Below are 24,804 nucleotides of genomic sequence, written 5' to 3' on the forward strand. Positions count from 1 at the left end.
GTAACAGAGAAGTAGCTTCTTTGCCTGTTTAATTCTTTCTTTGTACATGGAAGCATCAAAATGGAAACACATTATTCCAGATCTAAGTCCAGCATTTAAAGTAAACCTTTTTTTCTGAGGCAGACTATCTCGCAGAAGCAAATTTCAGTCACACTGGTGCAAATAATGTCTGCAGAAAGTCTTCAGAAAAGAGGATAAGACATTTTTCTCTAGATCCAATCAGCTGTATGTCAGAAAGCAAACAGTAGATACCCAAAAAGCTTCTTTGAAGCCTTGTGTCAGCTATCAGATAATGCTGCAGTTGCAGCACCTTTGATACCCAGTGATTTTTCAAGCAGAACCAAATAATCACTAATAGCAAAAATAATTTTCTTATTTCCAAAGTTATAATATATTATTCTAGTATTAATTCAACATTTTAAGTGCATGTAGAATGTAAAAATATACAATTCTTACATTTTGAAATGCTTAAAGTGTTTTGGTTTTTTAAATCCAAGTACATCTCAAAGCCTTCAACTCCTACTGGAATCTATTTCTACATCTGGGATGGGAAGAGAAGGTAGTTTTAAATTGTGTTACAGGTACCAGGTACATAAAGCTAAGTCTCACTTTTCTCTTGGGAGAGACGAGTATCACTATCTGCCCCATTTTAGCTTGCCTGACACTTGCATCTAGAGCAAGATAAAGAACAAGGTAACTCTATTACCCAGGCCTGACCTAAATGTGTCAATTTTTTCCAGGTTGAGATAAACACACAGCTCTTAAAAGAGTTGAGAGCCCCTGGCAGCTTACTGATTCTTTTACTTTCTTTTAACAATATTATAACACAGAAGTTGTGCTGGATTTCATTTGAGTCTACAAAGCAGAGAGCCTTCACCTAAATAAACAAAAACCTAGAGATATTTCCAGACTGCTCAAGAAAAAGCACATTTTCAAACTATGATCTCATTTTGCACAGTAATAGTAAATAAAGTCACACAGCTAAGTACCTACTAGGAAAAAAAAAACTATACGAAGACATGCTTCAGAAACATGTCTTCACTGAATTAGCAATTTGGTTTGGACAGTAAAGTATGTAAAATCCTTTTTTTTTTTACATTAGAATCTAATCACTGAATTTTTCATTGCCTTTATGACTTTTTTTGTTGGGTTTGGGGGTTTTTGGGGAAGAACAATAATTACTGCAAATACTTCATCATCCCGGCTTATTACCTTTCTCACATCTGAGCTCTTTGGTTCTGTTGTCCAAGTGATAATTCTAGATACAGCAAGTCTTGTCTCACTGGAGTTCACGAAGTCTGTTGGATCCATCTGTCTTGCCAAGGACTCAATATATTTCAGGATAGCAACTTTTACCTGAGAAGTGAAAAGGGATTTGTTAAGCTCACGTGCTAGCAAAGATGGATTTATCCTATAATAAACAGATACCTTTACAGATTGACAAGACATGTCACATGGGGGAAAAATAAATATCCCTGTGACATGTCTCTATGTCATGTTTCAAAAAATCAAGAGCCACTTTCTACCCAGGATAAATTTTGTGTAGTAAAAGTCCGCAATGAAATATCAGAACTAGCTTGAAATACATGTGTCTGCTTGTGTGTTTGCATAAGCAAATCAGTACACCATCACGCTGTTTCCACCAGCAGTTATTGTTCTGGATGCCAAACCATAGCTTTTGGTCTCAAACCAAATGCTTGATGCTGGAGTCTCCAAAGACACAAAATTTGGGAGACTGAAGAAAGAACACTTGAGTCATTTGGCATCCTGTATATTCCTGTCTCTGGAAGATAAATGTGTATTACTTCCAGACTTTACAGTGTTTCTATAGCCTTGAAACAGCAACCTCCTGAAAAACAGTCTGCACAACAGTATCCCTTTGGGAGGATTCAGTAACAGAAAGCTCTGATTATTTTTTGTTGTTGTTTTTTTTCCTTTCTCCAAACCCTACACATGCTATGTCTGATCTGTGCAACAAGTACTTGTTAAGGTGTGCCTAGAATCCCAACTTCCCAGCCATTCAGACAGGGTCTGCTCCCTTCTGTCCTGCACAATCAGGTTTTCTTCCCACCAAGACCAGGGTGAAAAGAAATTTTCCATGTCTAAACTTTAATACGTTCCAGTGTGCTTAAAGCCCAACTCTTACTGACTTGTGATGAGCTATAGGGCCCTATTTTAAAGATATTTAGATTTATTAAAACGGAGAACAAGAGAGTTAATCAAAGTTACCGATATAATTCCTATATCGTGCAGGTACTTACAGTAAGTTATCTTATCATGAGTCTATGCTTTAGAGTATGCCTGACATGGCAAGCTAAGACAACCACGTTGATGCTTTAGTGAAAAGGCTTTTGATACTGACCTTCAGGTTTGGTGTTTGGGTCTGATCTACAATAAACCTCATCAAAATGTTAAATTGCTGATCAAATGGAAAAGAATCCCTGTCCAAAGAAAACAAAGGCAAAAATATGATGCAACAAATTTTCAGGACTAAATTAACTCGATACATTAAAGCTTACACAACAGATTTCAACACCTATCATGCTTTTCTTCTTAACTTTACCATCAACCAGAGAAACTCCAAGTCTAAGGATTAGCTAGTTACTAATTTAATACTGGAGAAAAGGGCTAAATCAATACCTTTACACACTGTTACTCTATCTGCTTTCTGTACACTTATCCAGCTTTTGGCACACCCATCCACTCCTTCATTTCAGGCTGTGCTTTGTTCCCTTATCTCTAGTAGCAGCCTGGTTTATCTTGTCCTCAGAGTTCATACCTGGCTTTGATTTCTCTCTTCTTTTTCCCTACTCTATCCTATTTGCTCCTGTTACTACAACTTTTTTTTTTTTTTTTTAAATTATCCTATTTCCAGGATGAACCAATCTTTTTTCTAACAGCATCCTGTGTTGGACATCCTTAGAAAAGAACATGGACTACAGAGTTGGTGTGCACATCGCAGTAGCATTCAAGGTCTTATCCTGACATTACCATTATTTGCTGTTTGAACAACATGAAAGATGCTCTGAACTTTGTGGTAAAGCACTATTCATATTCTGAACACTGCAAGTATTTTTTTTTTCCATCAATCAAAAAGAAAATCAATATCTAAGCACATGCACACCAAAAAAACAAATTAACAAAATTAATCAGTTACACATTTTAAATGTTATGCTTTAAAGTGATCTATTTAGAAGAGACAGGCCTTTTCCATTCAGTGCTTGAAACCGTGACATAACTTTGTTCTCCTTTATTCTGGTATTCATCAAGACTGAGCCCTCAAAATATATGGCACTGCTGGGTTTCTAAAACATTCATCAGATGCCTTCCTGTAATCCTGCAAAAACCTCCATAACATTTGCCATCAGAGTACTCTACCTGGTGACATCCAGAGCTTTTTGAACTTTTGCCTGCACAGACCCCAGCAAATCTGCTCCCATTTTCTTTAGCAACTGGGTCAGGAGAACAAAAAGCCAATCCTGCAAGTCATCTTTATGAATGATGATGAAATCAACCAGGGTTTCCAGAAACATGCTGAAGACCTATAAACAGAACAAGTGTCACAAAAAGGAATACAGTGCTTTAAATAAAAAATAATCAAAGGGGAGGGGGTTACAATCTGAGTTTCAGGATGATTTTGTTATAGACAGTTTCATGAATGAATTATTTTAGTGACTACATTGCTCTGAGAAAAAAAATCAGATGTCTAAAATGTGTCGTATTAAAATACCACATAAAACGAATGAAGGAAGGGGGTAGAATACACTTACTCTCTGTTGTGAATTCCACAGCAAAGCAGGCCATGCAACAAAACAAACCACTCGTTAGCACACATAGTGATCTAGGCTGGTTGTTCGGATGCAGTTTGTCAACAGATAAAAGATGCATTCATTGAAAGTTTACATTTTCTTAAAACACAATCTCTTCTCAGCCGAGTTACTTAACCATTATATACCTTGGATCAGATCTAGTCTCCTCAGTCATGAAAGTAACATATGTTTATATGTAACAAAGTTTACATATGTTTAACACCACAGCTAATGAGTTGTAGCAGTAATTCTATAAAAGCAGTGCAGAGGACAGGTCACCACTGCCACAGAGGACATACTTGAGTCCAGTGCGCAATCAACCCTCACCTTACTCAGAAATAGGAAATATTTTGTAAACAAATAGCCACACCTTCACCCTTTCCATGACACATACTGAACCTTTGAGAACCAAAACATTAAGACCTTACAGGTAGGAACTCCCACGCTTGGCAAGGCCTGTGGGACAGCTGGTCCAGACTATAATTACGGCCAAAAATGCACACTTCAACCAAGACCCGTGACAGGCAACTATGCCAGCCCAGGGATTTCCTTGTAACTGTTTATTAAAACTCGTTTACCAAGTGGTCTGAAGTACAAACATTTATACAACTTATTCTTTCTCAAACTATTATTTAACCCAACGGCAAATGTTTTTACCCAGCCATTACTGGTTGCCCTCAACCAGCAAACCTCCTCAGGAAAGGGCACAAAACTCCCTTTTCCCCTCTCCCTGCTCCCACTTATCTGTCCACAGAAGACTACTGGGTCTGAACACGCCTCTGGGCACAACCTCCCCATTCCCTAGCCTATTTCATTTTAAGAGATGTCTGTAAATTAACGTCACAACCTTTAACTTCAAAGGCCAGTGTTATAAAGAAGGCAAAGTGGCTATACTAGAGACTTTAGTTATGAGATCCAGAACAGTGAGGCCTTGTACTGCTCTCAGCTGTATACATAAATACACAAACCCCAGTGACCATGATGCTGAACTATGACGTATTACCCTTCACGGACCCCACTGTACTGTGTATCACCAATACACTCCCTAGAGAAGTACAGGTAAAACTGAACTTCGCGCTCCAGGAGCTGACATCTGAAAGGCATTAGGCTGCTCCTTGGGAAGCACACAGTAACCAGTTCCTAGCAAGATAAGAGAGACTGAGACACAACCCTTCATTGTAGAACAGATAAAAATCAAGGAGATTTATAAATGCCAGTTTTCCCCCAGCAGATGGCAGGGGTAGAAATACAAAGCATTCATCTTGGAACAGTGTCAAATGTGCACACATGGTAATGTAAGAGAGCGAGCCAAGTCTTTGTGATCTTACCTTGCTGTGAGGGTCAGCAAACATGCGAGTAAATATTTCACATAGCCTTTTTAACTCGACTCGGCTAAAATACATAAATAAAACATTATATTAATGCTAAAGCTTTAGTTGCAGCAAAAAAGCTAATAAATATTAACAGCTGAAAGATTTAACCTTCTTTATTTTAATGTTACTTGGGTCACACTTCTGAAAACTCTGTATCTGGGCAAAGCCTTAACTGACATTCCAGTTTAACTGCTGGGAATACCAGTCTTACATCAAGAAATCTAATAAACTTTTTTTTTTAAAAATCATAAGCCAGACACTTGTATTTTCTGCTGCTTCTATTTTCTTCTATATTCTGGATTGCAGAAAACAACTTGAAATGTGCACATTTGGGAGGTATTCGCTTTCTGCCTGTGTCAAGCTTGCTGACTCACTGAAACACAGGGTCTTCTGCAGCCTAGGCATAGGTTTCTCAAGTGTCCTTTGTGTCAGGGAATTCAAACTTTCAAGCAAAATCAGAACTTTCATGCTGTTTGAGTATATACTAATCATAAATATTTCGGTCTAAACTCTCAGTTGCCTCAGTGAAATCAGTCTAGAATCACACAGTATTAACAGATACCAGAACCGACTCCAAAGGCTGACAGAAGGCACGTTGAGGAGACAAATATATAGAAATGGAAGCCAGATTATCAAGTGGGCAACCTAGTAAGTCAGAAGATAATTAAATTAAGGCACAATCTAAGTTCCTATTAGTAAGAAATTATTAGGTGCTCAGTAATGTTCTTTTTATGCCAGGGGAAGAAAGAATGATGTATGGGTCTGTCCTGTTTTTGGCTGGGATAGAGTTAACTTTCTTCCTAGTAGCTGGTATAATGTTATGTTTTGGATTTAGTATGAGACGAATGTTGATAACACACTGATGTTTTCAGTTGTTGCTAAGCAGTGTTTAGACTAAGTCAAGGATTTTTCAGCTTCTGATGACCAGCCAGCAAGAAGGCTGGAGGGGCACAAGAACTTGGGAGGGGACACAGCCAGGGCAGCTGACCCAAACTGGCCAAAGGAATATTCCATACCATGTGATGTCATGCCCAGTATATAAACTGGGGGGAGTTGGCCTGTGGGGGGGCGGTGTGGATCACTGCTCGGGAACTAACTGGGCATTGGTCAGCGGGTGAACAATTGCATTGTGCATCACTCGTTTTGTATATTCCAGTCCTTTTATTATTATTATTGTCATTTTATTATTATTATAATCATTATTAGTTTCTTCCTTTCTGTTCTATTAAACTGTTCTTATCTTAACCCACAAGTTTTACATTTTTTCCAATTCTCTCCCCTATCCCACTGGGTGGGGGGGAAGTGAGTGAGCAGCTGGGTGGTGCTTAGTTGCTGGCTGGGGTTAAAGCACAACAGGGTCCCTTTCATATGATACTGAGTTTGAGTCAAATGCAGAACTGTTTGGTGCCAAAGCTCTTATCTGCCATGTCTTGAAAATATGAGTCTTAGTTTTCCTGCAAGGCAAACTGCCAAAGAATGCAGAAGTTTTGCTTGTTTACTGTGCAAAGAAAAACAGAGCAAGACAGTTAGGATGCAATTAGAGATTTTTCAGTTACTATGAAACCACAGCAACTAGTGAAATGCACATGGATTGCTCAGAGAACAGCAATTCAGGTCTTGACTACGGGTACCCTCTTTCCAGAAAGACATTAATTCTATAGTCCACCAACATATCTCTCTCAAAATAAGCTTCAAAGAACAGGGCAGAATATGCTACTACTCTACAGGTATTTTATGTTAGTTTGTTTATAAGTAGTACAGGACATTTTTTCAAATAAATCTATGCATGAAAGGCTGACCAAATTTTAGAAGGGCACAAAACCAATGGTCTTAAGAGTTTGATGTAGAGGAAAAAGTCTTTGTAACAACACCACAACAAGCTGTCAGCTTCATTCAAGATAAGACCGCACAGTCTCAAAAAGATTACTCTACAACGCTCTCCTGACTTCATGCAGATTGCAGCTCTTTGAATGAACCCTTACTTATTACTCTAACAAATTTTCTTTCTGGACAAAGGTTACATGAAGGCAGCAAGTATAAGCATGTCTCCTTCTAAAAGCTCATGGACCCGAGGTAACAATGCAAGTACTAAACTGAAACAGGCAGTGAAAGAACATTTCCTTAAGGGACTTGTTGGCCTTGTTTTATCTAGAAGACCTTATGGGGAGCCCTTAGAGAACTAGGCCACATGAAGCTGTACGAAACAAAGAGGATAGGTAAGCACCATACCACTTTGCATGCACATCTTTCTGGATATGCAAATCCCATCTAATATAAGATCAGCCATCTTTCAGTTCGGAGTACTAAAGAAAACCTAGCCACATCACTGCCTTTTATTAAACTTGTTACACCACAACAGAATATATCAGGTTTAATCAGAAGACAGGACAGACTTGCTCCTTGGACTAATGACCTTGATGATGTTCTGCAAGATGCCGTGGGAACAAACAAGATGATAAAATCTAATCATTAGAATGGGCACCAGATCAACCCTGAATCAAGGAGGAAGCAGACTAAAAGCAAACCAAAATGAAATATAATCTAGAAAACTAAACCCAGTATCAAATTAAAAAAATAACTCTCCAGGGGTGTAGTTTCTGGGACAGGTTTATAAATTATTCAGGACCAAAGCTAAGAGAACTTGCTAGCTTGAGGGACTAGTGACAGCAGTACAGTTCGAACACTGCAACCAGCAGGGTTGGAAATAATAGTTTAATTCTACCGGCATTTCTGCTAAGAGCTACTGATCTGGGTAACAGCCCATCACCCAACCTTCTCAGCGTTTCCTCCCTTGGAACTATCCCCAACAGCACTCGAAGCGTTGTTTATAATCCTCACACACCTTTGTGGCAAAATCAAAGTCTCACCCAGCTTTTTCATACAAGTACATGAGGTGTCACAGTTTCTCCAGACAGTTCATTAAAATAAAGAAAAAAGACAGCATACAAGTGGGAATTATCTTTTAAAAGACTTGTAAATAGACCACATCAAAAAGCATCTCTGATCTAGAGACTCTAACTACCCATATTAAAAACCTGTAGCACTTCCCACTTAAGGACTGTACCACATCATGTTAAGTGGTAGAATATTTTTATGATGGCAAGAGAATAACCTTCCCAGGCCTGCTCTCAGTACATTTTCATTCAGTCTGTTAACATGAACCACCAAATATTTTCAGCCAGGTTGAAGGCCTTTTAAAATGGAAACAATTGTGCAAATCCAAGTAGGTAGGCTATAAACCGTACAACAACCACTTATAAACTTGGTCATAATTTAAATGCATAATATTCACAACAGGAAAATAAAAACATCACAGCTATTTGTGAATGTTATCTTCAAAGGAACCAAGAGATAAACAGCTTGTTTCCAAATACTTTCACCATAAACTAAGGGTGAAAAGTCTATGGCCCGAGAGCCAGTTGACTTTAGTTAACGTGACCTGTGGCCATATGAAGCTTCCACATGACTATTGGGTAATTTTAAGATGTGTTTTAACGTGTGACATGCCAAAGGTGTTTGAAGGGTTTATTGTGGCTTTCAACAAGGGAAGAAGGTCTGCCTCTCCTACCATAAGCAAAGTTTCAGAGTTGGTACACCTACTTCATTGCCCTAAGAAACTTCCCTCTACGTTATAAACTACACCATTTATAGGAGACTCAAGCTTCTGATAGAAGATTTTTTTAAGAGTTACAAATAATATCTATAATTATACCTAACACAGCCTTCATAAAGAGTCAAAGTATACCCAACATACCGAGAGCATCGTCTGATCTCATCTTTGAAACACACACACCCTGAATCATTTTAGAGTTAAGTGCAGTGAGTGTTTGTTTCACCTACCAAGTTGCTGGGGAAGAAAATACTGAAAGTTCAAACAGACTAATGTAAAAACGGTACCACCCTTTGAGCGCATTTACAATACCATCATTGTGGGAAATCTCACTGTGCTGCAACAAGCACCTACCATTGGAGGTCTTCATGAGACAAAGGAAGGCTAAGAGAAGACAGCATGCTTACCTCAGTCCTTTCTACATTACTGCTACAAATTTAACACAAATTACACTGATGACAGCAGAAATTTTTTCCAAAAGTAATTAAAGTCCCACATTGTGGAGACAAAGCCTTCAGAGCTGTGAAAGATACTATCTGTCTCCATAAGGCAAGTACGTATTACTGACTCCAGACTTTAGGCATCTCTCATGAATGACTAACACTATAAAACCATCAAGGTCACCTCAGTGTCCGCTGGCTTTTCAGTAAGTTCTGAAGACCTATGAGCCCCTCTTTCCTTTCAGACCAGTTGGAGCTGGCACAGTGGTTCAGGACCTCTGCCACATCTTCAGTCTGCCGCAGGTAGTGTGGAATGCCCCCGTTCCTGGAACCATAGGAGCGCTCCGAGCAAGCACTTGATGCATCGCTGTTAGCATCATCATCGGAGTACATCCCATAGGGTTCATATCTTCTTCTCACTGGCTTTTTCTGGAAAAGGGGAAATTCAGACTTAGTAAGTTATATATAGTTTTATCAATGCCAAAAGAAAATCATTCTATCCGTAACCACTAAAATGAAGACTAATGCTATCGTTATAGTGACATAACTGTTTTAAAGACGTCACCAAGCACTGCCTGCTTACCTCTCACAGTAGAGCAAGACAGATCCTATTGATTTCAATGAGACTATCTGAGTGACTAAGGGGAGCAGGGCCTGCCTTTCCCAGCATGAAAGTGAGAAATTTATGTACAGTGGAATTAACTACTGGTAATGAAATCATATGCTGTTTTATTGTCAATAATGGTCAGTTCCATTGTTACAGATTCTATGATGATACAACCTCTACTTCAAGAAAAAATATAAAGATAAGGAAGAAAGAGCTGAAGGATTCTGTGCTGGCATGCACAGTCACTTTGATGTTGATAATGAAGTGACTCTAGAAATGCACTGGGATATAGGAGATGACAATTTCTGTTAGTTTGGGCTAGGGTTTTTCTAGAGGCTAAGGGAGCTGAGTACTCAAATCCTACTCATTTCCATAGCATGGCATTAGAGGACCTGATTCCCTTAGGTACATCTCTGACAATTTTGATCCTTAGAAAGGGATATTAGAATTATTATGGTAGCAAAACAAATTGTATGCTATACTACAAAACAAACTCCTAAATGAACCTTAACAGAACTGATGAGACAACGTATCGGAAACAGATTGTCTATATTCTAAAGTGTTTGCTATAGAATTCCTTCCAGTGTCCAGTCCTGCAGTTCCTGGACTTGTGAATCTAGCAGAGTTTTGCTTCCACTAGGACTGCAGGATTGAAGCGTAGAAATTAACTCAAGTGCAGTATCATGGGCGTTAGCAACAGGGTGGGGAAAGTTGGAAAGTAGAAATAAAAAGTCAAGAAAGCACTAGTACCTTGCTCCTGGAGTCTCCTAAGAGCTGTAGGCAGGAAAATATTGAAGGGTGGGAAAAAGCATAGAGAATTATGTCAGAAGCTTATGTAGGGTTTGTTTTTGCAACAAAAACGTATAGCAAATGTGTCTTAGCAAATAAAATAAAAAAACAGTTTACGCAAAATAAAAGTGGGTATAATGACATCTGACACTATCTCCTAACTGTTGCTCTACTCATATAGCCTACAATTTCCATTAGGGAGCTTGGAAGTGAGATTATCTGTTAATAAGTTTTTTTATGACAGATCTATATACAGCACCTCTTTGCTTACTTTTCAGAAACGCTGCTCTGGAAGATACCAGAGTTTTTGGTAATGATTTATTTCCCCACATATTATTAGTAGCTTTTTAGATAGTAGATTTTAGAGTCTTGGAAAGAAATTCTGATGTCAGGAAACCACTATCTACAGTACTGCACATTTAATCAACTTCACTTAACCAAGTTCTCTTTCAACCTGCAGTTCTTACACCGCACTTTTTTGAAGCTTAGCTTCTTTTAAGACCCCCTGGCTGGCACCCCTGGCTTAAAGGCCTTAGTTAATGCCAAAGTTTCCATCACTCTTTGAGCTCTTCTGACAGATCTGAGCACTGATTCCCAGTACAGACACTGTGGGTTTAGGCCAAGTCCAGCTCTTGAACAGAAGCAGTGGATCCAACGCGAATTGTACACAGGGAGTAGAGGTCACAGAATGACCCACTGTTTTTTGTTTAAACTGAGTATTTGGCTGAATCCATCTTTGGAGAAGTTCTTTTCATTCCTACTACAGGGAAAAGAATAATCCTCTGAAAACAAGGCTGCTGGGTAAAAACTGGCATCACATTACTCTCTCAAAAAGAGCCTAAACCAAGTTTGTAAATTGCCTGTTGTAAGACAACCAAGAAAAAGAGCAAATTGGGGTGGTGGGAAAAAAGGGGACAACAAGATCACGTTGCATACCCTAAAGTCATACAAATTCATATTGATCAACCAAGTCAGCAGCACTGCTTAGTTTCCAGTTAGACTTAAGGATTTCCCTTTTAAGTCTTCAATCCTTTAAGATTTTAACATTCCAGTATAATGTTATTTACTTTAAAGGACTGGAATATTTAGAAGGGAACTCTGTAAGTCTAGCTGAAGATTAAGTCACATCAGTGATCAGCAGTGAATTGAAACACTGATCCTCTCCTCCCTCAAGAAATGTGTATTCAGCAACTGCTCACATTCAGGGATACAGCCTGATTTCATTTACGCAGGCAAACCATCACCTATAATTATGCCCTGAACTGCTCTGGTGGCAAATTTGAAGTGCTGAGAACAGCAACTGACTCACAAGCTATTGTATTTGGTAATGAAAAATGCACACTAATGCTTCAGCCCACTAAATGTAACAGTGCCATCTATTATATACCGTCCTACCTTTATATTATTCACAAATACTTTTTTTTTAATGGAAAGGTAGATTTTATAAAGAGTGATGTTTCTCTAGGAGTACTCTAATAATCATCTAGAAATGGAGGTGACATGAGCTGGGTGATAATCAAATATAAAAAGGAAAATGTTAGACATCCCTAAGGAAAGTGAACTAGGAAATGGAAAAAGGACATCTGCCACAAACTGAGGACACTGTTCATTCTCTGTAAAGAGAGATCCGAGAGATCCGAGATATCTATCTCAAGATACATCAGAAAATCCTCCTCAGCTCAGGTCTAGAGCTGGAGAAGACCCAAGGTACACTGTTACCCAGCTAATGCTGTACAATAACTTCTCCTGCCTCTACACATCCTCTCCCCCAAACACTCCAGGTAAATCTTAATCCAGGCTTATCTCAACACTTGTCTTCTGAAGAGCAGAAAACACTTTCTGGTTTCTAGCCGAGAGATATTATAGTACAGTAAGATCATACAGGAAAACACAATTTCAAAAAATGACAATAAATTTACTTGGAAATGCACTGAATGTTTGAAAGTACTAGCAGCAAATTAGACAAATACACTTCAATTTAACTGCATGAGATGGTACGGAATACATGCAAGGCAAGTTATGAGCTGACCCAAGTATCTAGCCAGGTGCAAATAACACAGGGCAGGAACTTGTGAAAGTCTCAGTTCTTGTTGAAACCTGATCAGGAACTGACATTAACAGAGAACACTGTGTTTTTCTGACAAAGTCTTCATGCAGGTAATGGGATTGATGAATCCCCAGCACCCCCACAGTGCCTTGTACATCCTCTAGCAGCCAAGTGAAAGACGATCAGCTCATTCAACCTGTCCTGCACTCTAGCACTGAGCCACAGCAGTCTGTTTGATAACAACTGTGGAGAACCAACATGGAATAAGGAAACAAATATTGCTGCCGATACACCCAAAGACAAAACAGCAAAAGGTAGCTAACTCTACAGTATCAGACACTGGCACAAACAGAACAAAGCTATTAAGAAAGAGGAGAACGTACGTACAGGTAACTTTAAGCCACTTTCCGGTGTCGGAAGCATTTTGTATTTTTCCTCTTACCAGTGCATCGGCCACAGCAGCCTCCAGATCTGTGCTTGTGCTCAGGACTCGCATGGCATTCACAGAAGCAGGCATCCTGCCTGGCTGTCCAAGTCCAAACCGGTCTGCACAAAAGACAACATTGAAAGGGATTGTTAAATGAATTCACATTCACTTGGAATCCTAATCAGGTGCCCGAGCAGCTATCCCCACAGGCTCTGGGAACTCACAGTGCTTTTCCACTAAACACTCTTTTATCCACAGCTCTAGAGAGTTTGCCATTAGAGTAAGAAATGAACTATTGTTTGTTGGGCCCCAGAGACAATTTTGGATCCTCGGGGCAACTTTTTTTTTTTTTTTTTTTTTAAGCTGGGAAGCAGGGTATCTATTTAATGTTTCTTTTTACACAGAAATTGTTTCAAAGTTTTATTTTAATGTCAGAGGCAGACATGCTGGTCCCAATTTGGCACTCAGAAATCAAGAGAAAGCGTCTCATTAACTTCAGAGAGACAGAATCATGCCCAGTGTCAGAACATGTTAATACCTGAGCACTCGTCCATCCTGCAGCTTTTTCTCAGGCAAGGATGCGAGACTAGCAGCACCGGATTAACCTATTTTATATCTCAAGGCTTGATTAACCAGTAGAACATCCCCCTATGCCCCACAGTATAAAAATAAGGCTTATTATTTGCTTGTGAAGTGACTCCAATTTTTGTTTTATTACAGTTCTTGAGAAGCAGTTTAAATACCATTTAAAAGTTCTATGATATATCAAAATTGATTTTTTTTTGATCAAACAATATCATCTTTCTCCCTTTGAATTTGATGGCAAAGCTCTTAATGACATCCAAAGCAACAGGGTTGAGTCTAAAATGCCATTTACACTCCTAATACTAATTAGTTTACCATTTGCCCAGTCTACCAAAAAAGTTACTGAAATTAGTTTCTTTGGGCAAAGGCCTGATTCAAAAAGGCATGCTAGCAGCGATATGACAGAATCAGTGACCTGAGTATATATCCCATATTACTGGGATCCTGACTTTGGTCTATAAGGAGAAAGAGATTGGTTTTGGCATTCCAAGTTTTTATTTCCATGTGGGCTTGTCTTTGCTCAAGAAGGACTGGGAATATCCCTCCTGGGACATACCTTACACCTCTGTCCCCTGCACCCACACGTGCCAATAAGAGTTTTGCCCCCAAATTCAATGGTGCACAAATCAAGCTGCATGAACCCATTTAATAGACCTTCAGCTGGTCCACACTAGAGATAGTCATCAAGCAGCAAGAGAGAGGGATCTAGTCGCACAGGTCTTTTATTAGTTCACCTATATTTAATTTAACAAAGGAAAAATACTATTTATCAAAATGCGTAACTATTATCGTGGATTTCCACAAAACTGTGGTCAAACACGATATTCAGCAGCTTACTGTATTTTTCAGGAAAAACAGTGCGCTTATCACGAAACTTCATTGCTTTCTTCTTTAAAAACCTACTGCACTGAAATATCTTTTAAGCAATTAGCTCACACTGACATGTATAATTTAAATCAAAGACTGAAGTTTGCCAGTCTGCTGTCCTAATTCCAAAGCTTTACATAAGTGTGTCAGAGATTAAGCTACTATGGGGAAATAGGGAAGATTTTTAAAATCTGAAGTATTTTGAGGAAAAACAAAAACAAAAACCTGAATAATAGTATTTATTTCAAATAGAAGTGTTATCTATCAAAATTTACTGTTTCTCAGTGATGTACCCAGACAAGACATTTCTGATTTACAACAAAAGCACGTTTTCTACAAAACACATTACAAGGGGGGAAAAAAAAAAAACAAACTTCTTAGAACTACTGCCAAAAAGTAATCAAATTATGACATTTCACAAAGAAATAAAAGTTGTATGTGTTATTACTATCCCCTTTTTTAATGCACTTGGGTTGTAGAATCATTTCAAATATTTAGGTGAAACAGTGCTTCATTCCTAAAATGGAAAGATCTGTACACTCTTAATAGAAGCGCAGAGAAGATAACGCATTAGGTCCGATTGAAACTAAAGTCACTACTACAGAGCTATACGCTAGAAAGATGTACAGAAGACAAGTATTTACCTAAGTGTAAATGATATCTGATGCAGTACAAGAGCTGTAAATGTTGAGACAAGTTCTGGACTCAGTTTTATATTTAAACCCAACTCAATGACATTACTCAAGTGTTACTGAGATCAGAGTTTGGCTTTAACTTTTGAAATAACATAGCAGCAAAAAATACCATTGTCATTTATGTCCACGTAAATTTAGTATTACATTAGAAAAGGGAAGATAGTTTGGGTTTTGTTTTTTAAAATGAAGAACAGAATGACAAAGTAATTCAATTATAGGTCAGTTTAAATACCCAGCATTAAGAAACAAAATTGAGCTTTTTTTTAACAAATTAAGTACAGTGTGGCATGCTGGCTTTTATCTGTCTCCATGGCTATCAGGAATTTTCTGAAATACTTCTTTCAGTGATCTTTAAATTCATAACACCCAAGTCACTCTGGGCTTCTCCCCAAGACACTGTTGCTATACCCGAGTGCAGAAGTTAGACCTTAGGAGAGATCTCGGCATATCTCTAACGTGGGGCTGCGAACACATTTGGCTCTACGAATAACCAGTACAGGCAAGCCCAATGTTACTGGGCAAGAAATAAGTAGAGTATGCTCTGGACACATTCCTTTGTCTCCCTGGCTGGATTCATTATATTGTTACAAACTTGGTGAAAATTCCCAAGCACCATTTTCGAGCCGATTTTGCCATTTTTAGGGAGATTTGGGCCTTCTTTAGGACACAGGTAACCATATAGAATTTGATTATGCTTTGTACCAAACCACAGGAACCAAGCATGAAGTGACTACCACAGGACATTGAATGCAAACAAAGCTTAAATCTGAATTACAATCAAGGTATTTTAAATCATTTCATTATTTTTATTAAATACAAATTCAAATTGTTACTTTGGAAAATGCCAGTCAAATCAGCTTGCATCATTTCTGCTGAGTAACCCAATAAGGGAAGTGTTTTGAGAGTTTTAGTTAAGTGACAGCTATTTAACTAGACTTATGAGAAACAGAATATATTTCACTCCCTACCTGAAGAGGGTTAATTAAATAACTTTCAGTGTCACTAATTCCTTATACAATTTTAGCCTCCAGGAAAACACTGAAGCCCTCATCTTCTACATCATCTTTGTCCCCACAGTTAATTCTCTATTGTCCCAAAGCTCGCAGCCCTCATTCATTTCTTTTTAAGACTCCCAGCGAAATATCCTGATTTCAAAGGGAGTTACAGGTTCTCCACAACTGCGAATCCAGCACAGGGGTGGGGAAGAAGCAACTGGAATCTGCACATTTTTCTCATTATATGTAAGCATTAGTCTCCTGATGCAAAGCCCAGTGAAATTGAGTGATTTTTTTCAACAACTTCCATGTACAAGGCCTTCAGAATTATATGAAGGATGGAACAGCATGTGTTATGCTCCAAAGTTCATTTTGAAAACTCATCAGGTGCTTAATTCTTGCTGTTCTTGTGTATTTTGGAGAGGATCCCACAAAGAACTTTCATTAACAGAGACAGGACTCCAGAATATTTAGTAATAAATGGGATGAAACCCACTTAGGTCTGGTCCTAGGCATTGGGAACTGCTACACTGCTAAAGAGGAAGTATAAACAGAAGTTGCAAGTACTCTGCATCAGTCAGGATTTAGCCCATGCTGCACAACTGATCCAATTTACAGGAGAATTGAGAAAGCCCTGGATCACCCTTTGTTTAAACACTGTTCACAATGTTCCTAAAATACATAAAATTAAAAACATCCAAGAAATGAAATTCAAAACAAAAAGCCACACTGAACAAAAACAGAACAGAAAGCCCCACAGCAGTGAGAAGCACATGCCAAGTGCTGGCTGATGCACATGACAGCAAATGTTAAGATGGTGTAAAACAAGACTACGTATAAGAAGCGGATTCATGCAGTTAGCACTTGTTCACCTGACTGCCCAACAGAATCAGCAGTGGAGAGAGCACTAGTGGACCTGGAATGACGTCGAGAAGCTGCAAGTAGAAGGAATGGCAACACCCACAGGATTAACACACATTTAACCCGAGACAGAAAATGCCACAATCCAAAGGCAATGCGTGTGACCGCTACCAGTAAAGGTGTTTCATAGTGACAGGGAAATGACGCTGTATATGAAAGCATAACAGATACAGTGCAAGCCCCAACAGCGACATCTCCGTCTGTAGCCCAACCCCCACCCCCATGACCGTAAACACGATGCATGACAAAACTCATTTGTAACAGTCCCAAACCAAGTGCAGTTCAGCAAAAAAACCCCAGTGCACATCAGTCACATTCCAGACCCACAGATCTGGAAGACGGCCATCATGAGAACGTGGAGCACATAACTACAGAGCAGGATTTAGATGTGTCTGATCTAAACCCCAAAGTGAAGCCATGATGAATGGTTAGGAATTGTGCTTGTAGGTATTTTTCCACAACATTCTAGCCTATGCATAAAAAAAACCAACGTTAACAAAGAGAATGAGTAACCACGTAAGTAGAAAGAGTCATACAGGGAGGTCAGCCAACCACTGCATATAGGTCTTTGGGTTGGGTTTCTTTTCCAAGTAAACACACACACACACATCATAGCTGTTTCTACTACAGAAAGTCCCTTGCTTTTAACAAATTTTGCATACATGTTTCTTGAATCTAAGTATGTACATGCACAGATAATCTGAATATGCACATCATACACCCATCTAGAATTACACCACATGTATACAAATTGTTAATAGCAACAGAGCACATACAGTAGCAGAAGAGCTCAAGCCAAATATAGCTCCCACTTCAATTCCCAGTTGTCAGCAGCACATTGATCACAAAATGCTTTTGGAGAGGTTTTCCATTCTTGGATTCAGCATAAAGGCGAGTTCTTTATGAAAGCAAATGGAAAGCTGGTGAGCTATTTCCAAATTACAGAAATTTAGTTTTTCTGAAGAGGTTTTCCCTCATTGTCTAGAAATGACATCCTTACCTAGCTCAAACCAACTGACTCAAGAAACTGATTGCTCATTTGAGCAATTAATCACCACAGACTCACTGAAGGCCTTGTTGCTTTAACATCATTACTAGTACTGTCAAGAAACTGAAAAAATAAAGTAGAATCACCTTCTAATACAATAGGCTTTGTCAATTATGCATATTCACGTGCAGTAGAAAAATTTTAAATCTTCTGTTTAAGGCAAAGCATTCATAAACACAAATACTAATAATATAAAATAGAAATCAGCAATGTGAGAAAAATAAAATTTAAGTTTTTTCCCAGCTGTGAGAGCTTGACTAAAAGCTATCCAGAATAGTCAATGTGGTCTTTAACTATGGAGAACACATGCATTTATTCAAGAGAACCATCCCACTGACACCATAAGTAACTCATGAAAGATTTTCAGGATCAGTGCAGGATTATGGACTGAACCTCACAATTAAGATCCTGAGCTTGCAATTGCTTTCTCCCAGGCCATCCGCTATGCCCTTGTGGACATCACTTCAAGATCAAGACCCATGAAGAAACAGGAATAACAAAAAATAAAACCAAAACAAAAAAATAAAACCAAAACAAAACAAAAATCACATCTCTGCAAGGAGGCTGCATGTAGAGTGACTCTTCACTGGTGTTGCCTAACTTAGGAAGCAAGATGCTTGGTGCACAGACATGCATACCTGCACAGCAGCCCCAAAACAAAGCAGAGCAATTTGCAAGGTCAGGATGTCAGCATTGACATTAGCCATAATACCATTAAATGCAAGAATCCTATCACTTACATATAGCTAGTTTAAGTATAATTCACTGATATACAAGTTAATCTTTATGAGCAACAATAGACCATGCACAGTAGGATTATATTATCTTAGCATTAATGTAAGATTAATTGGGTTCTAGAAATACTGTAGTAGAATCATATTGTTTTGGCTTAATTGATAAATAAATTTATAATTATATAAATTTCTTTCAGATGAATTAAAAACTACATAATTAGCCAGTTCATGAACATGTTCAACTTAAAGCATTTCAATAAAAAAACAAGAAAAAAGACAATAGGAAAACAACTATATTCTGTTACTATTATATTGTTACTTCCTCCCCACATTACCTTATTGACATAGTAACAATGTATTTCTAGAAATGCATTGATCTTCAGGTAATTAAATATCATGAACTAAAATGAAATGACCCTCTCTCCACAATAAGTTTGTTACAAACAATGTAATAGACATCTGTAACTGAAAATTTATAGTCAGTGTATGAGTCAGACTCAGTAGTGGTGGTAGCGTACGAAACTCACACCAACTGTGATTCTGGTACACTGCATTTATTTTTTAGAACAAAGGCTCAAGACAGTATTTCAATTAATGTATTTTCAATAAAATAAACCACAGCACAATGACATAGAAAACTGATGACTTAACCCTGAAATCCAGCCTGCTTATACACTTTGGCTGGAGAAAAAAAGTTTCATCCAAAATTGAAGCTAGGCAGGTAACTACAACAAGTGATAGTTGCATATCTACTATCCCTTTATGGCTCTGGTATCATCAGCTTCATTTAATCAATAAAAAGTTAACCTATTTATCTTAAAGAGCTATGAACCAAGTTCTGAATGCTAAGTTGAACTCCTCCCATTTTTCACCAAAAATTGAGATATTACAGATAATGTAAATAGATTATTTTCTAGCTCAATATAGCTCAAAATAATGACATTTTGAAGCCCAAAGCCTCTCTAATATTAACTTGAAGATTCCACTCTACACCATTGAAATCAATGGGATTTTTGCCTCTGCACTGACAGCCAAATCAGTAACGACAACATCTAAGTTTCAAAGATTATTTAAAGTACAGTACATTAATCAAGTATGAGAACCAAACAGGAAAATTTTACCCATCTGTCTATATTTTTAATAACCTTTTCTCACTATTGGATGAAAGTTGCAGAATTAAGCCCAAAATGCAATGTTTCACTTACACACTACATCATACACCTGTATTTTGTCACTACGTGCAAAATAGAACATGGAAACCCATTCTTCAGCCTTGACAAAATTTGTAAGACCTCCTTTCTCACTTTTAATACCACATGCACAGCTATGAAATTTCTACATAAATGAGGAGGGCCTGGAGATCAACTATATTTCATGTCCAAGATGACAAACAAGTCTTTCATACAACAAGTAATGCATTTGGTTGAATATATGATATGGTATTTGATCAGAAACATTAACTATCCTGCTGTTTTCAGCAATGTGCAGAAAAACTTCTGCATGTGGTAAGTGTAATGAGATTTTCTATTTGTACTGTACACTTAAGCTGCACGTCAATGGTGCTCCTTTAAAACCTCAGCCTTTCCATCAGGCTGCTTGAAAAAGTTTTCTACAAAATTGCACATGCAAGTTGTTAATCAATTGTTGACAATGTCATGTAAAACCTCTACAAAAAAAGAGCTTCTATGTCTATTGGAGGATTTAGTATAGAAATTATATACTGTTACTATACCTAGCTGTAAGAAAATCAGATCATGAACAGAGTCACTCAACAACAGGCTACGATGCTACCGACTACTTCACTGGGACCTAGAAAACAGAGGCTTGCTCTCCCATAGATTTCCATCAGTGCTGTAAAGTGAAGCACAGCAGCCCCATACAAGCTGATTCAATGAAACTAAAAATTACAAAAGTTCAAACTAAACTATTTTCCTGCTAACAGTGAAATGCTGAGAACCGGAATTGAAGCATGCAGAAGAAAACAGAAGGGAAACAGGGTTGGAAACGGGGAGTGTGTCAGGAATCCAACAGAGGACAGGAAACGAGCTCATTCCACCTGGCGGTGTCTTGAAAGGGCAATCAGAACAAGGGAAAAAGGAAAAAAATATTGACCCTTAAAGCTCCAATGCCTACATGTACTCACCAAGTGGAGGAAAGCCCCGAGCAGGGCTTGTATCTCGACTGCTCTCACGGCTGGTATCACGGCTGCACCCCTGACTCATGCTGGGTCGGGGGATACGACTGCTCCGTGCTAGCATGCAGCATGGAGAGTTTCAGAGAAGGTGAACAAGTTTAATGAGGACAGAAAGCTCAAAGTCAAGTCACATTTCTGTTAGTTACGGTAATTATTACATTAGTAATTATAATTTGCAGCAGCCTGCTCAGGCTCTTTACAAACCAACTACCTCACATGCTGAGCTGCATTTGTGATGTGAAATTTCAGCAGCATTAAATGTCTGGTTGACAGTCTGCTTTTTCTTAAGCAATTGAAGTTTTGTTATTCAAGTAGAGCAGGAATCTTCAATCGTTTAGAAGGGCTCTACTGTTACAAAACATGCAAAACAGACGAGGCTGAAAGATACCCTTCTAGAATATTTTTTCCTTAATTAAAAGATAAACATCCTTCTGGAACAAAACAGCAGGTCAAAAATTTTTTAAAGTAGTCACAATACCAATATGCTATTTTTACATAGACTTCCCTTTCACAAGGGTAGTTTTGCCATGAACAAATATCCTAAGGAAAAAAGGTATGTTGTACAGACTTGCAGAGATATTTTTCTCCAATGAAAGACACTGGGAAAAAGCATTTAGAAACTAAATACCTGAAAGACTGGTTAAAAAGTGGTTTGAATTTTAAGACAGCAGCAGCTTCAGATTTTTAACAGAAGCTATCAAACTTTTGCTCCTCAAACATTTCTAAAACCTTATATTTATGGTTTTATATGCACACAGATTGAGACACATGCACACTTAAAGGGAACTTTAAACTGTATTCTTTACTTTGACAAAACCCTACATCAACAAGACTTATCTTTTGTCTGGCAGCTATCAAGTGCTCAATTTCCCACAGCCTAATAAGGCTCCTGCCTATCAGCTGTGCCACAGGAACGCATCATACACACACTCTTCATTTGGCCAAATGCAAAGCAGAAGATAGAAGATTAAGCTGCTTTCATAGTAAAAAGCAATCCCACTGACTTTGCTGAAGTTTTGTCCAAGTAGGAAAAACAGAGCTAGGCCCTTCAAAGGTTGCTTAACATCAAGGATTTTAATTTTATGATTGTATAAAAATGAGTATTTTAGGTATTTAAAACTGAATTATTTCTCTGCAAATTCTGTGTCATTTTGATATGAAATATGTTTGCAGAACCTTATTAGCTTTATGCCCAGTAGAGAACACAATGTTTTCTTAGGTAAAGGAATAGCAGTTAATTGTCATGAGTTTACCTTGAAGAATTTAATGACTAAAGAGGGTTTTCCTTTGCTGTTTTGAAAAGGCAGTAACATATTTTAAGTGTTCAGGAAAAGCCTTTAAAGAATTTTCTCACGCACCAAGTAAAATCTAATCTACCACCTTTGATGACAGTGTAGCAGAGGCACATATGCATAACATGAACCTGCTTTATACTAATACTCTAGCAGTATCCTCACATTTCTAAAAATGGTGCCATTTGCATGCTTCAGAACATATATATTCTTATCAATATCTATTGTTTTGTATACAGAACTTAAATGCCTAGACTCAAGCTAATGAAGTTTCCCTACAGTGCTTCTGTGGGCTCATATACACTGGGTATGTTGGTATCCTTTCAAGCAAAACAGTACAGAACAAAATAGAAACCTTCATATTTAGGCTTTAAAATTAAAACATAGACTACTGCCAGATTCTTGGTTTGTCAAATCCTTCCCAGTTTTGCAAAACCCAGCTCATACCGCTCAGATGAATTAATGGTTCTGATGGTTCACCTTTGATGTCAGACAATACAAGATGAGCTCTTGAACAAGTTGATCACATCACCATAATGTCTAAAACTTCTGAGTGAGTTAGATGGTCTTATAATAAAGACAACAGACTAAATTATATAAACTGCATGAAATTAGGGTCCATGAATACAATAATCCCACCTCAGATGCACAAAGAAAAAAGCTGACAGGTGAACTACAGGTGAAAGTAACACTCTAAAGTCTTCCACACAAATACTTGCTTGAAATTAAGGATTCACTAGAAGCAAACTTCTCATTCTTGGGTTTCATGCTTATACGTAAATAATGGCAGCCTTCACATCAGGTTTGCACCAGCAATCATTTCTCTTAAGCAGAGAAGATCTGTCAATCTTTGCTATAATACAACCCTACTAAAACCAGCAAAGGCTCTTTAGAGAGGGAGAGATGTGAATGATTAAAAAAAAAAATTCATGGATGCACACAGTACATTCTCCTTCCATAACAGCTAACAGCAGCAGCAAGAAGTATGAAGAAAATGCACTTTAACTGCATGGAAATAGACTAGTAGGACAATGCCACAGATGAAGCATGATACTGCCTTCACAAACAGAGCACCCAAACACAGAGTACTTTGCGAGTAATGGTCAAAAGGTTTGCATGTTACTGGATACAATTACAAAAGCAAGGAAAAGAATGGATTGAAAAAAGTGAATGATGAGTCTGTTGTGGACTCCCAGGCACCTGCCTCACATTTTTACTGCTGTGTTGTGTAGGGAAGATTGGGTATCAGCTGCTCAGACTATTTTCTTTGGGCACTGCCAGCAGTAAGGGCCAACAGTATTGTCATTTAGACAAGTGTCTCATACTGTCACAGCCTGTCTTTGCAGTGCAGGCAGTGAAGGCAGAGAAGACAGACGTAAGTCTCAATTTCATAATTCCCAACCCCCAAAAGCTGGGCAGAAATTAAATGAGTAGCAAAATTGATTAAAAGGAATAGGCAGGATGAAATCAGACAGTGTGCCCACAGCCAGCTCTGGACTGAGAGCCTACGACAGGACAAGGGTGGGTTGTTTTCAATAAAATCCCAAGTTTCTAGATGTGTCCAGTACATTTAAGTTTTACCAATTTCTTCTGAAAAGTCAGATCAGTTGGATATGGTTCACACCATTATTAAAACACACTATTAGGCTGTCTTACACCAGTGGAACCCAACAGATGCAAATACGACCATCAGAACTCAACAGGGCCCCTTGTTTACCAATCTACCACTTGGAAGAAACCTGTATTTCATTAGGGTGTGATTTTTAATGATTCATAAGTGGAGACTAAAAATCAGCAGACGCTTCTTTTACATCAATACAAGCGTTTTAAAGAGCCTGCAAATGCTGCCAAAACAGCCAAAGGAAAGATCTGCAGTGGGGTACACCCACTAGAGGCAAGTCAAGAATTGCCTTCAGCTTTCCAATGAACACACACAGCATAACCCCAACAGAAAGAGTGCTGCTGCATGAAATTGATAGCCAGCTGTGCCTGCTCTATTTTTTGGAGAATGACAATCTCAAATCTCTCACTCCTTTCAGATCCAACTGTGTCACATGATCTGCTGAGCATCCAACAGAATTAACTTCAAGCAGATAAACTTTCAGTCTCTGGGAAATAGACATCACCTTTTTTGAAGAGATCTCCTTCAAGGGGCCCAAAGAAAAGCTCAAGACTAAGGGGACTATACTCTTCTTTCCCGAACAGGGTATCACCACTAGTAAATCTCCACTGAGCAGACAGCAAAGGCAAGCTTAAAACTGAAAAGTGCAACAGAGCAGGGCCATATAGGTGACCACACAGGACCTCAGCATGCCAAATGTGCCTTGCTGTGCTGCCTCTTGGAAAACAATGTATTTCAAGGTTTCCAGCA

At 38.4% G+C, this 24,804-nt stretch overlaps 1 protein-coding gene across 33 annotated transcripts in view; it reads right to left on the minus strand.

Moving 5' to 3' along the window:
* CLASP1 (cytoplasmic linker associated protein 1) overlaps positions 1 to 24,804 on the minus strand; it is a 197,955-nt gene that overhangs the window by 45,559 nt on the left and 127,592 nt on the right. For 13 of the 33 annotated variants that reach the window (XM_041124198.1, XM_041124186.1, XM_030017978.2 and 10 more), the window contains 10 exons: positions 21,091 to 21,198; positions 17,117 to 17,179; positions 13,118 to 13,221; positions 10,590 to 10,613; positions 9,417 to 9,661; positions 5,138 to 5,201; positions 3,771 to 3,773; positions 3,379 to 3,542; positions 2,363 to 2,441; positions 1,213 to 1,356 (listed from right to left, as the gene is read on the minus strand). In XM_041124198.1, the coding sequence (XP_040980132.1) occupies positions 1,213 to 1,356; positions 2,363 to 2,441; positions 3,379 to 3,542; positions 3,771 to 3,773; positions 5,138 to 5,201; positions 9,417 to 9,661; positions 10,590 to 10,613; positions 13,118 to 13,221; positions 17,117 to 17,179; positions 21,091 to 21,198 (998 nt within the window). The remainder of the gene's footprint in view (positions 1 to 1,212; positions 1,357 to 2,362; positions 2,442 to 3,378; positions 3,543 to 3,770; positions 3,774 to 5,137; positions 5,202 to 9,416; positions 9,662 to 10,589; positions 10,614 to 13,117; positions 13,222 to 17,116; positions 17,180 to 21,090; positions 21,199 to 24,804) is intronic. The other 20 variants (XM_041124196.1, XM_041124199.1, XM_041124203.1 and 17 more) reach the window with 6 other exon arrangements.

Source organism: Aquila chrysaetos, chromosome 6 (genome assembly GCF_900496995.4).
Source record: "Aquila chrysaetos chrysaetos chromosome 6, bAquChr1.4, whole genome shotgun sequence".
In the NCBI taxonomy this organism is placed as follows: domain Eukaryota; kingdom Metazoa; phylum Chordata; class Aves; order Accipitriformes; family Accipitridae; genus Aquila; species Aquila chrysaetos.